Source organism: Epinephelus lanceolatus, chromosome 2 (assembly GCF_041903045.1).
Source record: "Epinephelus lanceolatus isolate andai-2023 chromosome 2, ASM4190304v1, whole genome shotgun sequence".
Classification (NCBI taxonomy): Eukaryota; Metazoa; Chordata; class Actinopteri; order Perciformes; family Serranidae; genus Epinephelus; species Epinephelus lanceolatus.
In genome coordinates, this window is record NC_135735.1 from 38,881,912 (window position 1) to 38,907,871 (window position 25,960).

Here is a 25,960-nt window from a genome sequence, read left to right on the forward strand (position 1 = left end):
CAAGGCACTGAGGATGGGCATGGAAAATCTTATACAAATAGTTGATAGATTTCCCATTGTCAGAGTATGCCTCACTGTTCTTTAGTTTTTGTGGTGTGTTGTGTTCGCTGTCAAGAATGTGCTGGAAAACAGGTTAGTAAACAGTAGACAGCAGCATGGAGGCCAGTAATTAATTCAGTCTCCCTTTCAAACTCGGTGCAGACTAATTTGGAATGATATTCAAGAACTGCTTGGACGGAGACGGACAGTATTACATGGCAGCGCATCAAAGCACTGCACCGGAAAAGGGATGAAAATTAACATTTCGACCTGGGCGTTGTATTTCCATCACTGCTGATCAGAGCTGAAGCTGATAAATACCTGAGACTACTGCAAAGTCATTTGCTCCGGAAATGAACGCTGATTGTAACCTTTCCCCGTAAATACAAAAGCCAGATGTTAGTGGGTGTTAGCTGGTTTTCTGTGCAGTGGGAAAAGGGCTTACATTGACTCTCTTAACAACCATTTAAACACAAAACAGAGGTCTAAATTGATATTTACATCGACCTTATGTGATTTTCACTCATGCCACCACAACTTATAATTGGTAAAAGATAAAAAAGACATAACTGAACATGGCTTGAGGAATAGTAATTCGCAACAATGACCACTATAAACTTCAACCTTCACTTTCAAAACAGGTGATGAGAACTCAAAAATTAAATTCAGTGCACGCAAAGTGATGTGGCAGAGATCCTTGGCAATAATCTATCTCTATGCCTATGCATGCTAACACCACCTACTTCAAAGTCAGATTACCCCCAGGTGGTTGTATGAATCTTGGCAAGAGGCTGAGCAGGCAGCACTGCCCTACAAAGGCAGAGAGCAGGAACTACAGAGGCAGTGAAGTTGAGAAAAAAAGTTTCCAGACTGGACAGCAAACTCTGAAACCAACAGGAAGGTTATTCCTTCATTTTATGCCTTTTTAGGCTGATTATTTCACCCAAAACATGATATTCATAGATTCTACATAAAACTTGTAACTAGAATTACCATCTCACAGTTTTATGCCTCTGCAAACCATTCAAGTTGCAGTTACAGTTTACATCCATGTCTGTCCAAACTGATATGTAGCAATGACAGTCGACAATGCTTCAAATATGGATGTTTCTGCAAAGAAGCTACAAATTCTAAAACATGAATACTCCACACACATCTTCAATCCAGCAGCACAGAAGATCTATACAATTAGCACAGGTTCAAGATGGGTATCCAAGATAAGTGTCACCAATTCAGTATCTGACCAAATGTCTCCCCTTCTTTTCCTGAATTATGATGTTGAGTAATGGCCAGAAAAGTGTTGCAAAACATTATGATGTCACAGCAAAGTTGATTTTTGACCTTTGGATATATAATGTCATCACTTCATCATATCCTATTACACATTTGTGTGAAGTTTTGTCATAATTAGTGTGGACGTTTGTGTGAAATCTGAAGAAATTCCCTCAAGGTGTTCTTGAGATATAATGTTTACAAAACTGGAGCGGATGCAAGGTCACAGTGACCTTGACCTTTGACCACCAAAATCTAATCTGTTCATCCTTGAGTCCAAGTGGATGTTTGTGCCAAATTTGAAGAAATTCCCTTGAGGTGTTCTTGAAATGTTTTGTTCACGAGAATGGGATAGACAAACAGACAACCCAAAAACATAACGCCTCAAACCATGGCTATCGTCGGCATGGAGGCATAAAAATGCAGATACTGCAGTATCATCATCAGGATATGCGGGTCCAACAATCAAAATGTATCTCAGCTTTCTTGTCAATTCTAACTTGTTGTTTAAGGAAATAAACTATATTTTGATTATTTAAAGTCCATAGCTTAGAGGAATTAAAAGTCCATCTGTTTTGTTAGGTAGATGTCATTAAGTCAGTCAGCGTACTATTAAAACGGATGACTGTGGCCATGTCACCAGCTAGCTATCATGTTCTTCTTACTGTAGTTGGTAAGATACAAAGAGTGTGCTAAATACACAAAACAATGGGTAGGAGTTGAATCAAATTGTTAGAAAAACCCCTCCTACATACAGTTTTATGTGTCTACTCCTGACCTGTGCAAGGTAATTGACTGTCTTTTGTCCTATGCCTGCTTGGACAGTCTTAAGTCTCTTTATGAGCCTTCAACATACATAAACAGCCATGTCAAATTAATAAATTAAACATATCTCACACCACAGGTCGGACAACTTTCGCCTTCATTAACTGTATGTTTAACTTTGTGACCTCAGGTAATTTCCAGCATAGCTCCACCCGACTGAGTAGAGGTCTCATCAGCCAGAAAGGAAATAATCAAATCCCCTGTGTGCGTCTGCAGTGTCTTTTAAAGAATAAAATCATCTGTGCTTTCTGTGAAGGACATTGCCTTTTCTCTGGCTCACATTAAATGAAGTTATGACACCACAGTCGCTGCCTCAGAATTTGCTTTACTGAAGATTTCTTGAAAGGCTAGCGGCACTCATTGTCAGTCACTCTGAATACTGTAAATGTGGCAGCTACATGCCTAAAATACGAATGTAAATGACAGCGAGGATAAGGATGCTTTGTGTATTCAGTTTGCACTCTCAGATCAGTACGGGGGGTGTGATCAAAAACATACCACAATAGAGGGAACGAGATGAAATGAGAAAGCCAGAGTACAAAGCAGCAGGTGTGAGTGAGCAGGTAAGGTCCTTGTACAAGCTGCTTTATTCCTCACAACACACGGTACACCTGAATGTGTCGCATGCAGTCTCAGTCAGTACTGCATAATGAGTTTGGATCACTGGTGAGGGTTATGTAGATACAGAGAAACCTTGTTTCTCCACTGTTATTAATTTACATTTGGTCACTTGGACAAAAGGACTTTATGAAAACTGGTTTCACAAGATAGAATGTATTGCTGAGGATATTTCCTTGAGGATCTTAAGTAATTTAACATGTAGCCTTGTGCAATACACAAACTGGGGAAGAAAATGGGCTACATTTAACCTGAAGTTTCATTAACACACGTAAGACCCTGTGTGTGCTTTCCTAAAAGGAAATTGCCATTGATTAATTACGTTTGTTGGCGTTTGATGAGTGAACATTTTAAAACAGCATATTCATGTAAAAGTATTTCCCTTGCATAGTCAAATATACTTGAGGTCAACTGTATCTAGTATTACATCATTACTTGACATCCAACTCTAGTTCACCTCTTGAGTGACCTACAAGTCAGTTTGGTTTACTGTATTTGCTTGCTCAAGGGTTTTTCACCACATGGCTGGATGCTGATAGATGCACAGCACTACTGTATCTGAGCCTTTTGGCCACGGGGTGGTAAGACAACCAACAGGTCACATATCTGCCCCTCAAAATAGTCTGGGTAAAAAAAAAAATGGTTGAGACCTCTTGACCTACAGAAACCCACTGAATAGTTTTAGAAATGCACCATCAATTTTAAGTCGTGATCCCACTGAATCCATAATGCACTCATGTTGCTATAAACCACAGAGCTTTCTCTCAGGGTCTTGAGGCTCAAAAATGCAGAAAAATCTGACATGATTATTAACTGTGACATTACAACATTAATTATTTGTTGCAACTAAGATTCACTATCAAAACAAATGTATCACAGCCTGACTCGTGCAGGGAAATACTGAATTTTCTTTTTTTTTTTTATGTGATAACACTTCCAAAACACTAACAGTTTCAAAGTGTTTAGTTGGATCCCAGCCTTGATCTTTTCAAATTCCAAAAAAGGGGATGTTTATAAAAATGTTCACCTTGACTGTAGAGGAGCACTGTGGTATGACAGATTAAAAACAGCCTGGATCAATAAGGACATGTGAAGGCAGGAAGCAGGAGAGAAAGTAATCCTGCTCTGAAGCTACCACTTGAGAGGCATTAGTCGAACCACTGCGACAGTTAGGTAATGTGAAACCACTAAAACTGAGCCGGACACACATTGATGGATGTGTGCTCACCAGCTATGTGAATTAATATGTTGCCACAGATATGGGTTCCTTTCAGCACCTCTGTGTTTTGCATGCAGTCCCTTGCATGTGCATGAATGCTCACGTTTGTGTGTGAGTGTGCATGTTAGCTAAGCTTTTTTGCAGTCAAGCAGTCTTAGTGAAACTGACACACATTACAGGAAGGTATTAAGGCTGGGTAAGTATGACCAAAAAGTAATATCATGGTATATTTTGAATAATGGTTGCTATAGATATAAAACAAGGTGGATCTTTTTCCATATTCTCTCAGCATCTGTGGTGAGAAGTGTTTTGTGCATATTGCTGAAACAAAAAGGTGATAAATCAACCATAAAAAAAATGAATCATCATCAATTGTAATGATTAATTGATAAGCAAACACACCTATAATTCTCTGGTTCCAGCTTCTCCAGTCTGAGGATTTGCTACCTTTTTGTTCTGTATCATTTTGAACGTAATACCTTTTGATTCTGGACTGTTATTTTATCAAACAAGGAATATAAAGATGTCATATGGAAACAGTTTTCCACTATTTGTTTTTTAAGACCTAGTGATTTATCCAGAAAATAACTGGCTGATTAATTAGTAATGGCAATAACCATTAGTTGAAGCTACGTCCATAATTTAACTTTTAACTTTTGCCTTCCTTGTTAATATGGACTGAGTGTGACTCCATGTAAGTAAAGGGTGCGTACTTCAGCCTCCTAACGTGGTGTGGCTGCTAAGAAGCCAACAGCAACAGACGCTGATTATCCTGAACTCTTTGTTTAGATTTGTGTAGTTCTATGAAATGTAGAGGGGGTAGTGCTCACTCTCAACTTGTCAAATACTGCCACTTTGTCAATGATGTCGGCGTCAGACACCAACGCACAGAGGTACCTTTTGCGGCAGTATGATACACACCAGACACACCAGTTGTAGAGGCAGTGGGCAACAACCCTACTCATCAGATACCGTTGCTTTGTCAGTGATGTCTGCATCAGACATGGATGCACAGAGACACCCTTCTTGATCAGGCCATGTCAGTTTGTAAAGCTACTGGCATCTACTGTAATAAAAATCAAGAAAGTTTGTACAGGGAGGGTGGAAACTGTGGTGGATGAGTCAAACCAACTCAAGACTTTCACCCAGGAGTCCCCTGTTTGTTTCCCATGTGAATATTAAGCCAAACAATAATGTTTTCTACTCGACCTAACCACGTGCTTTGTTGCCTAAACCTAAGGAAACAAACCTAAAAATGAAGTGTTTAACCTACATTGTAAGTTTATTTTGAAAAAGTATGCATGTAAAGAGCAGAAACTGTACATTTACTGTGATAACAAAAGTGTTTTTTGAAAAGACACAATGCATGTAACAAGCATATAATGACATGCAATCTCTGAGTGTCCAAAACAGACACAGGAGGGTAACCACAGTGTCATGTTTACATGTGCAGCTCCACTGACAAAGCGACGGTACTTGACAAGTTGGGTTGAGAACATGTTGGCCTACCTGTGCAGCTGTAAACCTGTACACTGGGTAGGTATATGTAAACAACAACAAAAAAATGTGTGCTTCACTCACGTGCATCCCAGACATGATGAAGGGAATTGGGCAGCAGGTGTCCTCAGGCAGGTAGCGGTCACTGGTCAGCTAGTACCATCAGAGCTGTAACAGAAACAAGCAAAGCATTACAAAACACAACCAACAATCTCTTTACTTCAGAGGCTTAATGCAGGCTACACTCTTATCAACACTACAGATAATGACTGATCTGTCTTTGTCTGCAAGATGCATATGCAAGAGTGGCCATTATTTTAAACCCATAACAACTCAGCTGACAGTGATTATCAAAGTCAATGTTTTAATATCTTATCTTCAGTTTAGGAAAGCCAGTGGTGCATATACATAAAACCTGCCTTGACTGTGAACACTGTAATGTAACGCACATACGAATAATCTGCTACAGCAGGGTTACCAGAGTTTAGTGACATTAGTTCAATAAGAATCCATGTACAGATCTCCGCCAACAAAGTATTTTATAGCACAACAAACTGTGCAAAAACTCAATAAGGTTTCCATGCAATGACATGGCACAGTGGGCATGTTTCACTGGACAAATCGCAAATTATTGCAAATGTAACGATTTCTGTTAATACTCAGTAGTTGGTGATCTTATCCATCCTCCCCATTTCTAATTTTGATGCCTTCGACAAATAAACTTAGCTGCTGTGCTGATAAAAGACAGCAAAAATATTTATTTCTAGCTGAAAGGTGTTTTTTTAACTCCTTAATTATCCGGGTTCCAATAATACTCTACAGATTGGATGCAAAATCTGAAACTCTGAACCTAGGAAATGAGTAGAAGGCAGCTCTCTGGTATTAGCCAAGTCTGCTGAGCATCTTGGTTTTGCAGCCAATAACTAGTCTTTAAAGGTGACCTTGATACAGCGACAAAAAGGAGAGAGGGAGTGAGCTGCAGAGAGAGAGAGAGAGAGAGAGAGAGAGAGAGAGAGAGAGAGAGAGAGAGAGAGAGAGAGAGAGAGCAGGAGAAAGGACGTGAAGACAAATTGTTAGTGATGAGAGGATGTATGTACTGCTTGTGTCTCAGTATGCATCGAAAAGAGTCCATGTCTGGTTGTGTGTGTGTGTGTGCCTAGAAGAGCGTGTGTGTCAAAGCGTGTTGCTGAAAGTGGGTAAAAGAATGTATAGGGTGTTGGTGTGTGCCAGAGAGGGTGTGTGTTTACAGCTGTGCCTTTATACACCCATATCTGCGTGTGTTACATTGTCTTTTTCTGTGCCTGACAAGTGAATGTCTTCTTTATGTGTCTCTTAAACACCACATGGACCGTAAAAGCTTTTCTTATTTCTACTGTGATCCTTCCTTGTCAAAGACGGTGGTAAATCAGTGGCAGCACAGTAAAGATTACAACTGTTTAAAGGTGTAACAATAACTGAGTAAGGCCTCCCGCAGTAGCCTCCATTCAAAGCATCTCACTTCCGAACAGCCAAGAGAACAGGAAGTTGAAATCGGGAGGGAGGTGAATGAGAAGGAGGAAGTAGCTGACGCATATTTTCCAGGGCTTTGTAAAAGGTAGGGAGGTGCTCTAGCTGGAGTCTAGTGTGAGCATGGGTACTCTGGTCACTGCCTCCCTCATTAGACTGACTACAGCCATTCATGTCAGAATAGATCAATAAACATGGTGTATAAAGCACTGCGAACAACTTGAGTATAAACGCATAGTTCAATGATCCAAGCTTAACATGTGTTCTTTAACACCTCCCTTTGAGTTCCCTGCCTGTCTGAGGCGTATACAATTAAAAAAGAGCTCATAACTTACACTTTGATTAAATCTGTATCATGAAAAGTAACATTTTTTTCCACTGAGCGTTTGCCAGTTGTTTTCCACTTACAAAGTAACTCAGTGCTCTGTGTAATTTTAGAGCCATGAAAATGATGCATCTCCTTCAGAGGGCCTGGCTATTGGCTAGCAGGCTCCCTGAGAGCATCTATGGCCAGACTTCACAGCACTGCCATATCCTGTGTTGAAACAGGAAACAGCCTAATTGCAGACCACTGCAGATCTGTATGCAAACTGACAAAGCCAAATATATCCAAGGCCAGGCTGCTCTGTCTGCTGCACCCAGAGGGCACCCGCTTCTTTCCCTTTGCTATTCTTTACGTTTAGAGCAGCACTGCTGAAACAGAGCAGCGCGGCTCACCAACCCACAGCCACACTAGATAGCCAATAGAGGGGAGACGAGTGAGTGCTATTCTTATCTCTCTCCAGTGCTGAGGAATGCCTGCAAGCTATTCAAGAGCTCCAGCATCACACTGCTTACATCGCTCTCCGTAAGTTAGTCAAGTGGTACTACGTAAATCCTGTGAGTGAAAAGCGTTCTTCAATTCAATTTTCTTTGGCAGACTGTGGAGAAAATCCACTGTGTACACTTCGGAGCCAACACTTCACTGAGTTTCTCACAGAGAAGAATGAGGTCCCAACACCCATACTGATAAATGCATTGTGAGGTGCTAAGTGTGTTTAGGCATGCTGCTACAGGTAATGGTCAGAAGTCAAAATATGAACCAGGAAGTCCAGTTTGAAGGCTTATCAGACACCAGGATCCCATTAAAACAGACATTTACAACTCTGCAAAGTTATTACAGCAGTCATGACTTACTCCTCTGTCTTGACACTTGCTATATAAACAAGAGAATTAACAAGGCCACATGATGCAGGGTATTTTCTCAGGTGCATGTGCTTTGCATCAATTGGGCCCAATCCCCACTCTTTGCCCCTTCCACTTCGCCCTAATCGCCCTGTTGTGTGAGTTCATGTCAGGGGTAGGGTGACCTGACTCTTGTTGGGATAGAGGGGTAGGACAAAGTGTTAGAGCTGCTTGGCCCTCCAAACAGAGGTTTTTCAGAGGCACACTCCAAAGCGAGTGTTTTGAGAATTGATTGGCAAGGTGGCTGCACAAGCAACAAAAGAAACTCACTAATGTATTATCTTCAATACAGATTTAAAATGACGATAACCAGCATATTATCTTAGTTTAATGTTGCATTAATGGTCTGTTCCTTAACAACAAGCATAACATAAGGAATCACTCATATGCTGATCAATAGCTAACTAGCCAGCTAGCTAACGTTACATTGTTATTGCTGATTTGTGTATGACAGTCCTGAATTTTGATGTATTTCCACATTGCACCCAAGTGATGACATATGATGCCCTAAATTTAACTTAAGCCCAGCACCATGCTAACATTAGCCTACAGAGCACTGCTACTCGCCTGGTAATGAAGCAATATTCTTTTTATTTTTGATGACTTATTTGATTGATTGATAGCAAGGAACTTAAGTTTTAAACGAACTGCAAGCATCCTTACAGTACAACCACAAAAAGCTGCCTGTAGCCCATGCAAGAGGAATCACCACAGCAGGAGACAGAATATTCTCAACTTCCGGCAACATTTGTCACAACTGTATGTGTAAACGCCACTATACCACTGACGTATCAGGGTCTTGAAAGGTTGTCCTACTTCCAAGGAGAGGTTTTCATCCACTGCCCCTTGTAACTCTTCCAAGAGGCAAAAGAGCACTCGACAACAAAGGGTAGGGGTAAAAATAAACAATGGGATTGGGCCTTGGATTGAAAACAAATAACTTCCAGCTGATATCGCGCTGCATAACAGCAACGCTTGAGCTGAAGTTGACTGTTTGTCCAGACTGCCTGCATTTTTCTTTCTGTAATGAATCAAAAGCCTTACAATTTTTGATGCTATTGTTGGTCTAAACACGGCCTAATAATCTGTATTCTAACCATGAACAAGGCTGCGCTGAGTGCTTGACACCAACACTTGAATCTAAATAGTCTAATTTCCGTATGACTCTTCATATGTTAGGGTCACACTTCAAAGTATACATTTAGCATTCTAGTTCACTTCAGCTACCAGATGTGCCACACACAAGTGGAAATCACTCTCCACTCCCCTCCTCCTAATTTTCTCCCACTGTGCAACAGAAGCTGCTGGTGACAGTGTCATGGCAACACACAGTGATGTAACAGCAGCCTTTGATGTAGCACTTCCCAGAGTGTGGCACTGGCTTTCTTTAGCAAAGCCAGATGACAGTAATATTATTACTGTTTGTGTTTTATGTGCCATTTTCATTATGACTAGTATTGTGTTCTACTTCAACTGTCTGCACATGCCTTTGTGCTCCATGTCTGCTGCTGCAACCTTCTGCGCTGGAACTGCTTTGATGAATCTAGATTAAAGTGATATAGTGAATGTGGGGTCCTGTTGCTCATCTACTATCTACTTTGTATTATATTGTTTCACCATATTAATATTTTACTGCAGTGCGCCTCTAAGACAAATTCCTGCATATGCATTATACTTTTGAGAATCAAACAATGTTATCTTTTATTTCTGTACTACAATAGCATCCAAAATCCTGGAGCTATGCTGCTTTGTTCTACACAAAAAATAACTGCATAGAGCAGCCAAAAAACATCCTATGGCAAATCTGTGTCTTTGTTGTAAGCCGCCCAGGCCTTGTTAAAGACTTCTCAAAGGTGCTGGAAAACAAATCATCTCTGAAAAGACAATCAAAGGTGTCTCTTCCACCTTGTTGCGATAACTCTTAAGATCACTCCTTAGCGTTAGCTGGTAAATGGGTCTTTGATTATTAAAAAAAAAAAAAACAGAGACAGGAAGTCATGAGTTAAAAGGAAATATTTATCTTTGTTCATGACTGTGACAGATATAGATATTGAAATTGTAGTGAGAGGTGGTACGATGTCAATGTTATCATCAAAAGACCATTTTCACTGTGTTTTTGGTGAAAACGCATGGGTCATGTGTAAAAAATACGTGAGACTCCTGTTCGCTCTATGTTCCACAGATGAGTAGCAGCTTAGCCATGTCTGAGTAGCACTGCTTACACAGGCAGTATGACTGCTCTAACCTGTTGATATGGGTGCCAAAAAAAATTTGTTACGTGATGTACATGTGCGGCTATTGCAGGCAGTGTGTTCCGGGCATCAGGGATGAAAACCATCACTGCACGCCAGCAGTGATGCACAATGTTGCTGCTGCTTTACTGAAAGAGAAAAAAAGGATTAAAAAGACTAATAGGTTTGAATTATAGATAATTAAATAGGGACATAAGAGCTGACAAATGTGTTTCCTTTGAAAGGCCTTTGGCTCTCTGCTTATCATATTGTTTCTTCTGCAGCAGAGTTTTATCACACCCTCTCATTATGCACTTTGCTTCTTTTTGCTTTATGTAGATATAATTTGTTACAATTCAGACAGCACCTTACTTTTTTTGCTGCTTTTTAGCTGCTCTGACACTGGATGAGAGACTCGATTCTTTGACAGTACAGACAATAATAGAGTAATAGCACCTATTTTACAATTGTTAGCACTGCAATGAAAATAAGCTCACCTCAATGTAAAAACTTAAATCACCATCTTAGAAATGCACAAATCAGTCCCTTGGTTCCCTGTCAATGGAGCACATTTGTCTCTTGATGGAGTAACAAGCCTTCTATCTCCATATTTCAGATACAGCAGCAAGGTATAATTTACAATTTTGGACATTTATCTTTCACTCTAATCCAGCTCTTATTAGCTGACATTAAACCTGAGCAACACAATGCTGTTTGTACTGGACACCTACCATAGGCAAGCAACTGTGAGAATGTTTAGCTGATTGTTGCTCTGTCAGCTTTCCCTGGATAAACAAAAGCTCGAACAGAAATCACCAGAGAGGGCTGGTGTTTAACTGAGACTGCTGCTGTCAGTTTCCAAAACTACTGTGGCAAAGCCTAGGGTTATGTAAACCAGAAGTCTGGTCCAAGGAGGCCCGAGGCCATTCACAGATTACAGTCCTACTAGCACACCGTCTACCAGAGGTTATAAAAGTCTACTTTTACTTTGGGTGACAATTTAGCTTGGCTCAGATAAACGTCTGTTTAAATAAGGATGTCATTAATTGTGCTGAGGGAAATTCAATTTACTGAGCTTGCACTAAACAACAGCTCCAACTGCATTCAACAAAGGACAGCATTATATAAATTAAGCAGTAAACAACATTCCCATCAAATTCCAAGTTTGTTTAGGCAAGTAATACCACACAAGAGCTCTATATGCTGCAAAGACAGTGCTATACCCAGCACTTAGTGGTTTTACATTGGTGCACATGTGGATATGATTAATATAGCATTCACCCTGACCAAAATCAGGTCAGACTCAGGTGTCTGGCCATTTTCTTTTGTTGCTGTAGCTGAATGATTTGAATATGTGCACCATAATATGGTAAGCTGCCTTCAGGTGCAAACTCAGAGCTAAATATTTGCTTATGTACAGACCTGTCTGTGACTGATTGCCTTCTTCAATTATCTGACTGCTTGGCTACAGCTGGGCTGACAAAAACAGGCCAGAACACCCAATTGCCTCCCTCTACAAACAATCACACATAATCTATAACTAAATTACACTGCTGTTATTGACAGATGGAGAGGAGGTGCTGAGAACTACTGAAAAAAAGGAATTAAAACTGTAGAACGCAATTTGAGCATCAAACCAGGTTCTGTGATATACGGTAATAATCAACCACGTTTAAGACTAAACATTGGCAATTCGACTGTTCCAGTAATTATTGTGCCATCCATGCTGCATGTCAACCTGTGTCAAAAGGTCTATTTAAGGTATGTATAACCACATTTGGTATAGAATACATGCACCATCTATTTTTAAACATGACATAATCCCATCAACAATGTCCTATCTTTTAAATAAAGGATTTTCATGGCAGCAGCACAAGTACAGTGCAGCTATGGCTATCGAACCTTGACTCAGAAGAGACAGAGCAGAGTCTGTATGGTAGAGAGCAAAAGGAACAGGGGGAAAATATGGAAATGTGACCTACTGGGTATGCAAATGTACAGTATAAGCTCACAAAAAAACTCTCACAGTGCTGGAGGCTCTGCAGAGTGGACAGCATGGAACTGTCAACAACAAATGACTCGTGGCTGCATCACATTTCCTCATATGTAAAGTACTTGACAGCTGGCCTGTTTGCAACAGCAAATGATGAACACATATGAAATGGTGTCCAGTAAACAAATATGATACCCATGGTTGGGAACTATGCAAATACAGATGTGTGTACAAAAGTGCAGTGATGCATTTAAGTGTCTGTTACCATTTTATTAGTCATCCGTCACAGTTTAAAATTGACATTTTTTTTGACTGAGCACACACATTGTTACTTTTTAATCACAAGATAAACCCTTCATCTACTTGACCACTTTGCTGTTCAAACTTTGAGCTCTGGCTTCCAGTAACAATGGTGAAGTTGTGTGTGACAAATTTAGCCCAAGCAAAGGAAATGCAAAAGGTCACTTCAAGTGCGAACCAACAATAAGTGCAAGTCTAATGATAAGGAGCACACACACACACAATCTACAGACAACCCTTCAAAACTTGTGGCTACCCAGATCATGTGTTCATTAAATCACAGCTACTGTAAAACTAAAAGGCTGACAGCTCAATAGCAGAAGTAGATCTAACAAGATTGTCAGAGGGGGGAGCACTGCGCCTGAAATCAATCACTTTCTGACCTCACGCCTTTTAATTTGACCAAATTTTTCCCTACATGTTATCTTTTTAGATTGAGTGTTAGAACGTGGTTTGTTTAACCAGAATGACCACCCATTCGGGAGACAGGAGCCCTCAGAGTTGACCCATATTGGACGCCCACCCTTCCTAAAATTAGAGTATATTTTGCCCTTATAACTCAAAACTGTGGGGTAGACATTTCTTTACATCTCCTGAAGTTTTCTCCTTGTGCCTGCTATCAGTCAAGCAAAAGCAGACTTCCGAGTATGTGATGAGCAGGCCAGTCAAACACACGAATCCTTCATGTTGCTTATGTTTTCTGTTTCACTTCTAATATCACTTCTGTTTTTCCATTTGTTCATCATCATGATTGAAAAACAGAGCATTTAATTGAAATGATGTGAGAAAGCCTAGACAGCAAAAATGTGCAATGCAAAGCCATGTTATGGTTTGAAGATCTTTTGATTTTGAAGCCACTGGTCAAGGGCTGATGATGCTTTGCTCATATCATCTAAACTTAGATACTATGTTCTGCCTCTTGCTATGTATGGCTCAAATGAGGTGAGCACATCACCAAAATCAAGCACCAGTTGATCAGGATGTCTTGGGCAAGTAAATGATGTGTTAAGTTCCTTTGGTTACTACCTGATGATCTACAAACAGCACTATACCAGGCCACCTGTCTACTGAACTGTGGCATAGCCTTTGATTTTTGCAAAGGTCAGGACACCATCTGCAACTGTGATTGGTTCTTCTGTTTGACTTGTTGCATACAAAAATGTTGTCGTGCCTCAACCTTCGTCTTGGAAAAGAGTTGAAAGTAATGACGATTCCTTTTGCCTGGTAAAGTTCTTGCCTGACTGAAACTCAGCTTCAGAAATTTTTTCGCAATGAGTCACTGTGATATTGTGAACTTCAATGGTGGGGATATTGTCCTTAGCAAAGAGGTTCAATTTATGTGGAGTGTGTATTTGGTCGATGTTTCGTGCAGGGATGAGATAAAATCACAACCAGTTTTTCCACCAGGCCAACACAAATCTAAAAAGTATTCTTCCAAAACATGAAAATAAGGATGTATTTCAAAAAAAATATAAAAGACCTATTGGGGCCAACTGGGCATATTTTAGAGGATCGGTATCAGCTTAAATAAAGCCGATCAAAATCCAATCCTTTCTGTCCTGTACTCTACTATGTTGTGCACTGCTTTACAATAGCCAAAGGTCATTTGTGGAGGATGAAGCTCAGCTCTGCAAAACTACTGTACAGTCAGAGTGGATGGAGTGCTGCAATGATTCCAGCAAGTCCAAAAGAGTGAGGAGTCTCTTGCCTCAAGACACACTCAGCATAAAGGTTCACCCATTTTAACTTTTATCTATATCATATCAATAATTTAAGCTGGTTAACTTAATAGTTTTGAATCAGAATCTTCAGTATTTGGGTCATAAAGCTCTTAAGAAAATATGGTGTGTCAAATTTAGCATTCTTCAAATGTTATTTCAAATATATCAATCAGAGCAGAATACGAATCAGAAGATACCCAAATGTTACGATCTCAGATGGGGCTAAAAATAACTCATCAAGAAATGTCTTACCACGACTAGCTCTGCAACTAGCGTTTATTTTTAGTTAGATAATCTGTCGATTAATTTCTTGATTAACTGATAAGGTGTTTAGTCTATAGAATGCTTTTCCGAAGGCCCAAGATGATGTCCTCAAATGTCTTGTTTTGTCCACTACCCAAAGATATTCAGTTCACTGTCAAAGAGGGGCAAAGAAAGCAGAAAATGTGCACTTTTAAGAAGCTCGAATCAGAGATTTTTTTTCTTGAAAAAACGTCATACTGATTAATTATCAAATTAGTTGTCTGTCAAATTTATAGTTGACAATGAATCAGTCAACTGTTGCAGCTCTAATGTAATCACAACTGTTTAAAAAGACAAAGAGTGACATGTTTATTTCACTGAAGTCCTCTTCTCAGCACCTCTAGTTACATGTTCACTTTTGCTTTAGATGTGGTTTTGCCCATGAAGTCCTAAAAACAACACCTTGAGCTCTGGCTTGTTAGCTGTTCAACTCTCTCGCACACAGCCCTTTCTTTGGTCTCACTGTCATGACCTGCAGTGTGTGTAAAGCACAACAGACATTGAGTAGTAAGACTGGCAGAGAGGCATTCAAGCTCAAACATACAGACTGGAGAATCTGAGCTGAAGGCACCCAAAGCTGCAAAGAGCTGAAGCCTGGAATGTTGATTCTCAATGGGACTGGCAGTACAACATTTTGACATCAGAAATTCCTTCCATTTATGTTTATATCAAGAACATTTCTTATTGAAGGTCTAAAATTTCTTACGCAAATAAAGTGTTGCACCTTTACCTCGTCACTAGAGCATACAACAGCATGTTTACAATATCTATTACCTGGCAGATTATCTATTCACCTACTTCTGAGGGGTGAAGAGTGGACCGAAAGTTAGATATATTACTCTCCACCATCCTACATCCTACTTACCCTGTCTACAACTCTATCTTACTGTGCCCGAAATCTTAGGGTACAAGTGGTGGCAGTCTCTACTCATTTTACACAAAGTAGGAACCTGATTTGAGAGCTGATCCTACAGTCAAGCCATTTCAGACTGTCTACTAACGTATTACCAGGTTACACTAAATTCAATGAGGCTCTTTATTCTATATTTACACACAGGGTTAAGTGACACGCTCATGCAGAAATCTGTCAACCATCACAGATTTTACCATATCATTTAAGATCTTCCCTTTTCTCTGGGCACATTAGACTATTGAAGGCTATGCTGCAAATGACTTAGCAGAAACACTTAAAAGGCAATAAATTTAAATACTTTTTTGCATTAATGAAGTACCTTGTTTTGCCAGGTATCCAATATGCTGTATTTGCAAAGACATTCTGACATATTCTGACAAATTCTGACAAGTCTGATGGTGAAGTTAAGCGGGTAAGAGCAGATTCGAAATATGTCCTTCAAAAATCACCTGCTGAGTGGTAATCAAAATCAACAGACAACAATCCTTGAGCACATGCCGCGCCAATGATTTAGTCAGCAGGAACAATTTAACACAAATCACACCACTAATCAAACCTTTCAAACCAACAAAGATTAGAAACAAAGTACTAAATATAAACCTTAAAAGCTCAGATACTTTAAATGCAGATCGATTCCTGCTCCTGAACGAGATGGCTGAGATTATACTGGGGAGGAAACTAAAGTTGAGTGAGTATTCTGGTACAAGCAGGTGCAGGGGAAGAGACGCTTAAATCTCAAGTAGAGCAGAGAGACAGGAGAGAGCTGCAAGCGATGGTAAATAATAAAGGAGCAGATCATGGAGCAAAAGGAAGTTAAGAGAGACTGTGGCTTACTCAATCATTACGACTGTGTGCCTGCCTCTGCCATCTGCCACATGAAACATTTCTAGCCATCTTCACCTTTTTTTTTTTTTTTTTTTTTTAAAAAGCTGTGGTGCCGTTTTCACCGTCCCACAGAAACTCTTTTCCAATGTTCTACTCCTCTCGTTGGCTCAGCAGTAACAGGATGCAGTCTTCTTAGTTGAGGCTGCTGCGGTCTTTAAAACATTTACTTAACTTTAAAAATGCGGCCCAACACCACCACAGACCTCCAGCATCAATCAGCAGCTGCACTAGAGGGATTAGATTAGGGATAAGATATAAGTGCCTTGCTCAAGGGTATCTCACTATTAATCGTTTAGGGAGGAGAGGACTGCATGATTAATGACATTTCCCCTGCAGAGATTCACCAGATGGCTCTGAGATTTGAACTAACAACCTTTAGCACACACTTCTGTAACTAGATCACTTTACTAGCTTTACTCTGGGAAGTGTTGAGTCAAACATCCATTTGTCCTGCTCCTTCTAATGGACAGTAAGAAGACATGATGGTATGAGTCAGTTTGAATGTGTTGGACACACCATTTGTCATCAACTCCCAAATGTAACCAGCAAAACCAACAAAGAGCACCGAGGTGGCCTCCTGGAATTCTGAACTGAGCAAGAGGAAAAAAATAATCACATCCTTTCTTTGCAGTAGAGCAAAGGAGTCATGCGCGTGTCTAATCCACAGCCGTCGTCCCCTATTTTTATCTAACTGAATGAAAAATAGAGCAGCGTGACAGAGAAACCTCTCCCAGCACAGGCAGGCAGGCAGGCAGACAGACAGACAGGTGGGGAGACAGGCAGCCCTCGTGCCTGACTCTCTGACGTAACAAGTGACAGGCTCGGGCTCGCCACTGATGACAGATTACAAAAGCAGGGAGGCAGGAATTGGAAGAAAGAAAGGAAGAGGAGAGAGAACCCCCTCCGCCCCCACCCCTTGAGCTCTGGGAGGCTGCTGGACTGGAGAAAGCGGAGGGGAGGAAGGGTAGTGGTGACGGCTTATTGTTTGAGCTCTGTGTGCTGCGGTTCCAGTGTCAGCACACACTCATCCAGGCCTGGCTATTTATATCCTCTCAATATCCATGCAGACGGAGGTAGGCTGCAGTCGTTTTCATCATTGCATACATTATGGAGACGCTGCATTAAAGAGTCTGCCTGCTGTGGGTGCGCCTACTTGTACTAGTTTTCTGTCAGGATTTCCCCATTTTTACTTGGAGCATGTTGGGTGCTGCATCCATGACTGTATAAAGTTTTATTGTTTTTAGAGGCACATATACAAATACAGCAAATAGGCATCATTCAATCAACTAAAAAAAGCCAAATATTTTAAACAAATACCAAACATATTAAAGAGGTAGTCCAGAAATTTAGCATCCCATTTTCATAAAACTGGGGGACTTATGAGAGACATAAAGAAACAAGAATGGTCAAAGTCAAAGCAGAAGAGGCCGAGATATCCATCTTTTACTACCTGGTAATGGTCAAGCTCCAAAACCTCTGAACCCCATTTCCCATAATGCAACTCAATAGCATCTTAAAAGATCAGCAACATCAAGTTTATTTTCCCTAAAGGATAGCAATCCCGAGAGCCACAGAAGACACCAAACAACTGTTTTTACAGGATGAGTTCCTCATGACAAATAAACTGAACCCTATGTGTAAACCTGGTGGAGTGCCTCTCATCTGAAGTTACCTCCTCTCAGCTCATCAAACTAGCAATAATGTGTAACATGGCAGAAGTGGAGTTACAGGGCTCTGTGCTAAGTTATTCTCAAAGGAGTACATGTGCTTCTAAATGAAAAAAAAAAAAAAATAGAAGTAAAACAGAGTTTAGTTACAAACAATGTACTAGTGTTATTGTGATACTGGGATTTCTAGCTTCAATACCTTGAAAAATACAAATTGATCAATACCATTTTTGATACCATGAGCAGAAACTTGCAGTAAGGGTATGAAATTTATAGTTTTTTTAAAAAGATAAATACAACAAGGCTATATCTGACAATTTTGACTTTTCCTTTACTTGGTTAATAGAGGAGAACAGCAGAAAGACTGCAGTAAACATCAAAACGCAGCTGGTACCAGTGTATCGATACTGTGGAAAATGAGAATTGAAACTGTTTTAAAGATTCAGAATCAGTATGTATTGATAAATGGATATTGTACACTATTATATACATCTTGATACTGTGTGTGCTCCTTCTCCGTCTGTGCAATTGAGATGTGAAAACGAGCTAGGGACTATGGAAGTGGAAGTCCCTAGACCCTGGGCATGAGCTGTGAAATACTGACAATTTTAAAACATTGACACAGCTTTTTAAAACACTGAAGTGTTGAAACAAAGCTTTTTAAATGAAATATCACAGAGCGTTTTAAAACTTCAGAGTTGAAACAACTGAAACAACTTTTTAAACCACTATTGACAATACATTTTAATAGACACTACTTGTGTGCTTGCATGTGTGTATTGAAATTGTACAATATTTGCAGAACATGATGCTTTGACACTCTAGCCCTGGTACCTCGAAGTAGACGCTTAAGTGACAGTGAGAGTCACTAACATAACCAAACATTATTCTCAGCTGCCCTGTCGTTACTAGCTGCCATGCTAACTTTAGCCACCTCAGTTAATGCAAAGCGTATAGCCTTATTAGCTAAAACCCTGTGAATTCCCCTCGCTGAAACCTGTGAATCCCCTTTGCCTGATTCCTCTTTCTCTTGGGCCCTGGGTTACCCTCTAAGATTGAAAATGCAGCTGCAGAGGCGTTTCAGAATAAACTCAAGTAGCCATGAGGAACGGAATAAAGGGATGCATCACCCAATGCAACAACAAGACCCTTTCATTCTTTTTAATGGTTAAATTACACTGTCAGACAAAACCTGCTGGATGAATTCATTTTTGGTTCAAGTCTCTTTAGGAGAAATATTGACAATAACAAACTATATTATAATAACACAATCTATGTGATTGAAGATAACATGCTTTGTTCATAACACACAGTCATTTTATACTGAGCATGTAGTGATAAGAGCTAATAAATCAAAGTAAAACATGCTCAAAAGTAAAGTATAACAGCACTGCATGTGTGTCGGACAGTTCCTGCACTTGGCACCAACTATCCATTAGCTATTACGTGCAAGATGCGGAGGCTATCTTGCTGGTGGAGGTATGCGTGTGTCTGTGTTAAAAGGCAGAGCGGAACAGAAGGCTAGAACGACTGAGGACTACTCTGGCCTGAGTGCAAAATGAATGTGGAGGCAGGTAAGAGTAGGAAGCTCCCAAAGTGGTGTGAGGGGAGTTGGGAGGTGGGCACAGAGCCAGAGGGTTGTGGGATTCTGGGAGGCTCTGTGCTCTTTTGACAAGACATCTGCTTGGCAGGTTGCACAAGTACACACACACACACACACACACACACACACACACACACACTCTTCAACCTTTGCTTATGCTGTCAGCGTTACTGAACTCTCACTGACAACATACACACAACCACAAAAGTACACACAAAATGCCCTCATCCTCTGTCCTAATATATGCTGCCATTTTCATACATATGCAAACACCGTCTTTGACCATGGCCTAATATATGCTGTCTCTCAAACACACATACACACACATACAGAAGTGGCTTCAAACATCCCAGGAGGTGAGAGAATGAGCGAAGAGGACGGGGGGGAGGAAGCTGCTTGCTGCTGCTTTCATTGCCTCTCCTCCTCCTTTGATGGCAACACACGACAAGTCCTCCATTCAGACCAGAGGAGGAGGAGGAGACGAGGAGGCAAAGCACGAGGACGGAGACACAAAGAATGTCATTAGCAGCAGCCACAGCGGGGTGCTGGTACAATATGGCAGCGGCATTAGTGGTGACTGGAGCTCCAAATCTCTTAAATAAAAGAAGCATTCAGCGGCAGCAGCACTGACACCATGGAGGAGAAAAATCAGACTCAGTGGACTAAAAAGAACGGAGAGAGGGATCAAATGGAGACTTAGAGGGACGCTAAAGGCAAAATTCGAATCAAAAGGACACTGGTATACTATTTGGCTCAAAATAGAGATTATACAGATTACCTGAGTCGAGAGTAATCCCAAATTGAGAAATTGACTATGCAGATTTAGTGTGTGCAGCCTTTTAATAAGAAGGTTGGTAGACAGACTTGGTTGCCCAAGAGGGAACACAAGGACAGATAAGAGCTGAATTTCCTTTTGAAAAACAAGACACACTCATCAGGTTGTCACATTCAACTAAATGAGTAGACAGCGGTCAGAATCTGGTTCCCTGAAAAACTGTGCAACCATTTCTGATCAGTAGTCCTCCCTTAAATTACTTCTAGACATACAAGTTTGACACATTAGCAGACATTGCATGAAATAACTGGCAATGCATGAATTAACAGACAAATCAATACTGGCAAAAAACTTGATAAATTAAAGGTAAATTGAGTGAAGCTGACCACATGTTCATTTTTCTGTTAATGTAATTATTTGCCTGAGCTACATTCCAGGCCTAGCTGAATATCTAATACCTTTATTTTCTGTTACATAACATTTTCTAACCACAAATTAAACTTGCCATTGGAGTTTTTTGAAATTTAAAAAAACATCTTGTTTCAAGGAAGCATATTGGAATTTGAGTGGATAGAGTGGATAGGAGACAGAGAGGTACAGACAGCACAACAGACATGGGGAGATGTAGAAAGTGAGATACTGATGATACAGAGTGAAAGGAAGAGATGCTCACAGATGGAGAGGACAAAGATCAGGAGAGCAAGGGCATAGCAACAGAGGACTCACAGGAGTGTGCACGACAGAGGATGGATGGAGGATAGAGACGGACATGAAAGTGTTGAAGACAGCCTGGTTTCTTGGCGGAGGAGTGCGTCTGCCGGTCCTTAATATTAACAGCAGTCATCTGTCGGTTCCAATGCCAACCATGAATAATGGAGGCTCCACCCAGCTATGCCAGCACTCTGAATTATTAATTCACAACCACAGACTTGCATTAGCGCACAGTGTGGGGCACAGGCACATTTCGCCTGCTTTGCCTCAACCACATGCGGCACACGCTCACACACAGGAAGTGTGCGTGTGTGCACAGGCAGAGTATGTGCACAGATTTAACACATACACAGTCTTGCATGCATATTCACACACCGACAGGAAGTGAAACGATTGTACTCTCTGAAGAGTCTAGCAGGTTTTTCCCTAGAAAACTCCTCTGGCGCAGAGCTGCTGATACATTTCACATTTTGGGAAACAAAGAAAGTGGTTTATTTAGAATAAACAGTCGGGTCATATGACCATTTCAGAGTCAGTGATTCATAATCGTGGAATTGTGGGCATTCAATCGACATCGCTGTGGCCAAAAAATGCACTGATATATAATAAAACAAGAAGTACTTGGTTCCCCAAATTTTTGAGCAATCAAAGGGACAACTAGAAGAGCAATATCTAGCAAAATAACCAGTTAATAATCATCACTGTTTTAGCTACAACAGTACAACCCCAGAGACAATGTTAACTAGGTCATTAGTTTCTTTTCATAGGCTAGGTTAAGAAATGTACCCTAATTAGCTGAAAGGAGAACTGCCTGACAGATGTAAATCAGTGCAGTGCTGCTTTGATAGCACATCATACGTTGTGTATATATACCAGATATAGGTGAAGGTCTGAGGTCTCTGCGTGCGTCTGTCTGAGTGTGTGTGAGTCAGAGACGAAGCACTGTGGCATGTACTTCTCCCCGTGTACAGTATGCCCTAGTTTAAGCTCTTCTTAAAATCATGCCACATATACAACCGCAATTCGCATGCAAACACAATCTTGTGCACACCAGCAACTGTTACTCTTATCACTGTCTTTGCATCTGTTGCAAGGAGTACCTCACCTAGAAGACAGATTTGACTCCATACCTCTCTTGATCAAAGCAGAAAACAACCGCGCTTCCACACGCACACACAAAGCCAGCCAACACAGCCTGCCAACCAGTCTCTAGTGTCAGGCAGCAAAACAATACACATCAGCTGAAGCAGAAAAAACTGAAACACAGTTAAATGCCAACCGTGAACAAATATAGACGTCATATATAATCATATGGACTGAAAGAACATAGAGCTGAGTTAAAGTATTTAAATGTGTGCGCGATCTACAGAGAGTTCTGTGTAGGCTGAAAACACCGCATTCAGAGTCAGTTTTCACCTGTAGAAGAGGACATTGGGTGATAAGGTGATGGTAATGATGTGGGCTAGAAAACCCAGGTAGACAGTGAAACACACAAGGGGGATCACGGACGAGAGTTTCTGCTAATGCAGAGCCAATGTTTGCAGAGGCAGCAACTGCAATTCTTGCCTGCGGAGAGCAGGGCTCAGGGATTTCTTCAGTAAATTCACAAAAGCTTCACACATACTGCGTGCAGTGATAACCCTGTTCACTCTCACAGCCCAGAGACAGGCATAAACCTTTAAGAGAAGTCTGTGTAAATAGGCCTAAGCAGTATCACCACACCTCTTTTTAATATTCCCCTGGAAGAATTTTGTCCCTCATTATTTCTACTGAAGTATATGCAAAAACAAACAGCACACACTATATATACACATTCTCCCTATTCACCTGTAAGGTAAACTATATCAAGGACTCAATCTGGTCCAATATAATAAAAAAAAATCTTATGGATCTTAGGATGCACCGACTGCATTTTTCTTGGCCAATTCCAAGTTCCAATTTTTCAGCAGCCTGACCTACTGATTCCAAGTTTGGCCATTCCAATTTTCTTTCTTTACAAGAACTATAGTTGACAACATATACAAGTTTTTGACTTTTCTTTAATGGAAAATTCAACTCTATGTTCCATAAAAACACTGAATATTAAATAACTGCACCAGCTTACAGTATCTTCTCTCACTTGCTCAATAAAAAAGTGCTTCAGGTTACTGGACAGAGCTTTTTTTGTACAAATAAAATCCAACTGAAAATATAGTAATAATAATAATAATGCTGCACGATTTGATAAAAATGTGCAATTGCGATTTGAGTGGACAATATCGCGATTTGCGATTGCAATTACAATCTAATTTTTAAAAAAAATGGTATCATGAGTATTCTTACTTGATTCAGTGTTTCCCCTACATTATATTAGGGGGGCACTGACCTGACCTGACATAGTTATTGTTATGGACAGTGTGTAAATAACCATCAACAGACTGAGCACAGTCAAACACGCAGCACGGCACTGTACACACAGCGGAGTGAGCCTGTGTTGCGTTCAGGCATTGTCAAGTAAATGACAAATTCCAGCACCCCATAGCACAACACAGCAGCATGTCAAGTGGGCTGAAACTGATTAAACTTGCTCAATTTTTCCATTTGTTATTATATAGTTTGTTATGGAGTCCATGATTTCCCTGTGACACTTACAAATGTTTGCATAACTGTGCTTGGATGTTGTTTTATGAGGCTCTGGCGGCTTTCAGTTGTCTCTGTCTTTAACGTTACACGGCTTGGCTTTCTCTCGCATGCTTTGTTCCTACCTTTCTCTGTGCTGTTTCAAGTGCTGATATAGATTGGTCGTGTTGCCGCGGGACCTGGTGACTTTAACTTTTAAACATTTACACAACACTTCTTACTGTTCAACGTCGCCGTACCTGAATCCAAAGTATCGCCATGTAATAGCCATTGCGTTTTTTTCGCCACCAACAGCCTGATCATGGTGCTCATGCTCTTCTTCAGCGTCTATGTTGGTCACTGCTGCACGCCGGGTGGTCACCTGACCATACGTGCTGCACACACCAGGATAGCTTGTGGGCATGATGTCAACAAACTCCAAACACTACAGGAGAGGTAGTCACGTTCACAGGCACACACATTAACATTTATTTACATTAAATCGCAAATTGCAGCCTTTTATGCGGTTATTTAATCGCACAGCCTGACATCCTGATTGCGATTAGATTAATCGTGCAGCACTACAAATGAATTGCAGTGTTTCCATTTTTTAGCAAACATGTTTTACTTTCCCAGACAAGAACAGGACCAACAGACCTGAATATGCTCAAACAAATTATTTAAATATCAGAGAAGAATCTGAAAAAATATTATTCTATGTATTGTCTATTTAAAATTATGTATTCGTTTATTTACCTATTTATCTGCATACCATATCTAAATCAGTATTTGTTTGAAAGAATGTAAAGGTGTGTGTATTGTAACTCACACTCCTGCAGCCAGTGGTGTCCATCTGTTTGCCCCACACCTACTGACTGAGCACAGTGCAAGAAGAGGGGATGAGATGAGAGGTGAGGCTGCCACTTTGGTCGGTTACCATCCGTGCTGCTGCATGGTATATGAACCATTGTGCTCACATGCATGTAAGTTTAACCGACTGTATCTGAGACTCTTCGACTGGTCGTCAATTATGGCTGATCAAACTCAAAATTGGCTGGTTACGGACACCTGCCAATCAATTGGTGCATCTCTAGTTGGACCAACTGAGCCACAAGTATAAACACAGCGTTAGTGTTACTCAGGGACTCTATCTAGTTGTTTGAAATGATAAAGGTAACAACTACTGGTTATTCTTTGAGCTGCCACGATTAGTCAACTGATCAATAAGTCAAATTAGGTAAAAATGAATCAGCTGCAATTTGAATAACCAATTAATTGTTATGTGTCATGTTTGAGGAAAAATACCAAAATTCTCTGGTTCCACTTTCTCAAATGTGAATGATTTCTTGAACCTTAAACTTGTGTGACTGTTGACTTGACACTCTTGAGCTGCACAAAACAAGGTATTTGATCACCTTTGGGAAATTGTGTTGGGCACTGCTCATAATTCTCTGGCACTTTGTCAGCCAAACAATGAATAGAGAAAATACTCCAGAGATTGACAATGGGAATAATCATCAGTAGCAGCCTTAGTTATTTTCATTATTCACTAATCTTAAACTATTTTTTAATTTTTTAAGCTCATAAAATGTCCTAGAATAGTAAAAAGCAATGTTGCAATTATCCAAGAGCTTAAGGTGATAACGTCAAATGGCTTATAGAAAAATTATATTCAATTTAGAATTAAACAGAAAACTTTTACATTTGAGTACCTACTGTTCATTTGGCAGGCTTAATGACTTAGATAATGAATTATAAAAGTTTCTGTGTTGTTTCAGCACTAAATCATATTTTCTATTTTTATATGGTAGTGAGACAGAAGGAAGGAACAGGACAGGACACACTATGGACACCTGAGCAAATATCCTGACCTTGTGTTGCATTGTACAGTTAAACACAGTATGACACCGGTGATTAAAAATGTAGAATAAGACTTCAGCCATGTGCCGAATTCACCAACGACATATCATCCAATGCACACAGATATATGGCCATACTCTTATAAAAGTGTTTAGACTGGTCCTGGAGAACTGCTTTACATATAAACAGACTGATACTTT

General features: G+C 40.3%; 1 protein-coding gene across 1 annotated transcript in view; it reads right to left on the bottom strand.

Moving 5' to 3' along the window:
- The window catches only part of cskl (c-src tyrosine kinase-like), a 53,883-nt gene that overhangs the window by 18,174 nt on the left and 9,749 nt on the right, over positions 1-25,960 (bottom strand). The window contains exon 2 of the mRNA XM_033628456.2: positions 5,555-5,638. Coding sequence (XP_033484347.1) covers positions 5,555-5,569 — 15 coding nt within the window. The 5' untranslated portion in view covers positions 5,570-5,638. The remainder of the gene's footprint in view (positions 1-5,554; positions 5,639-25,960) is intronic.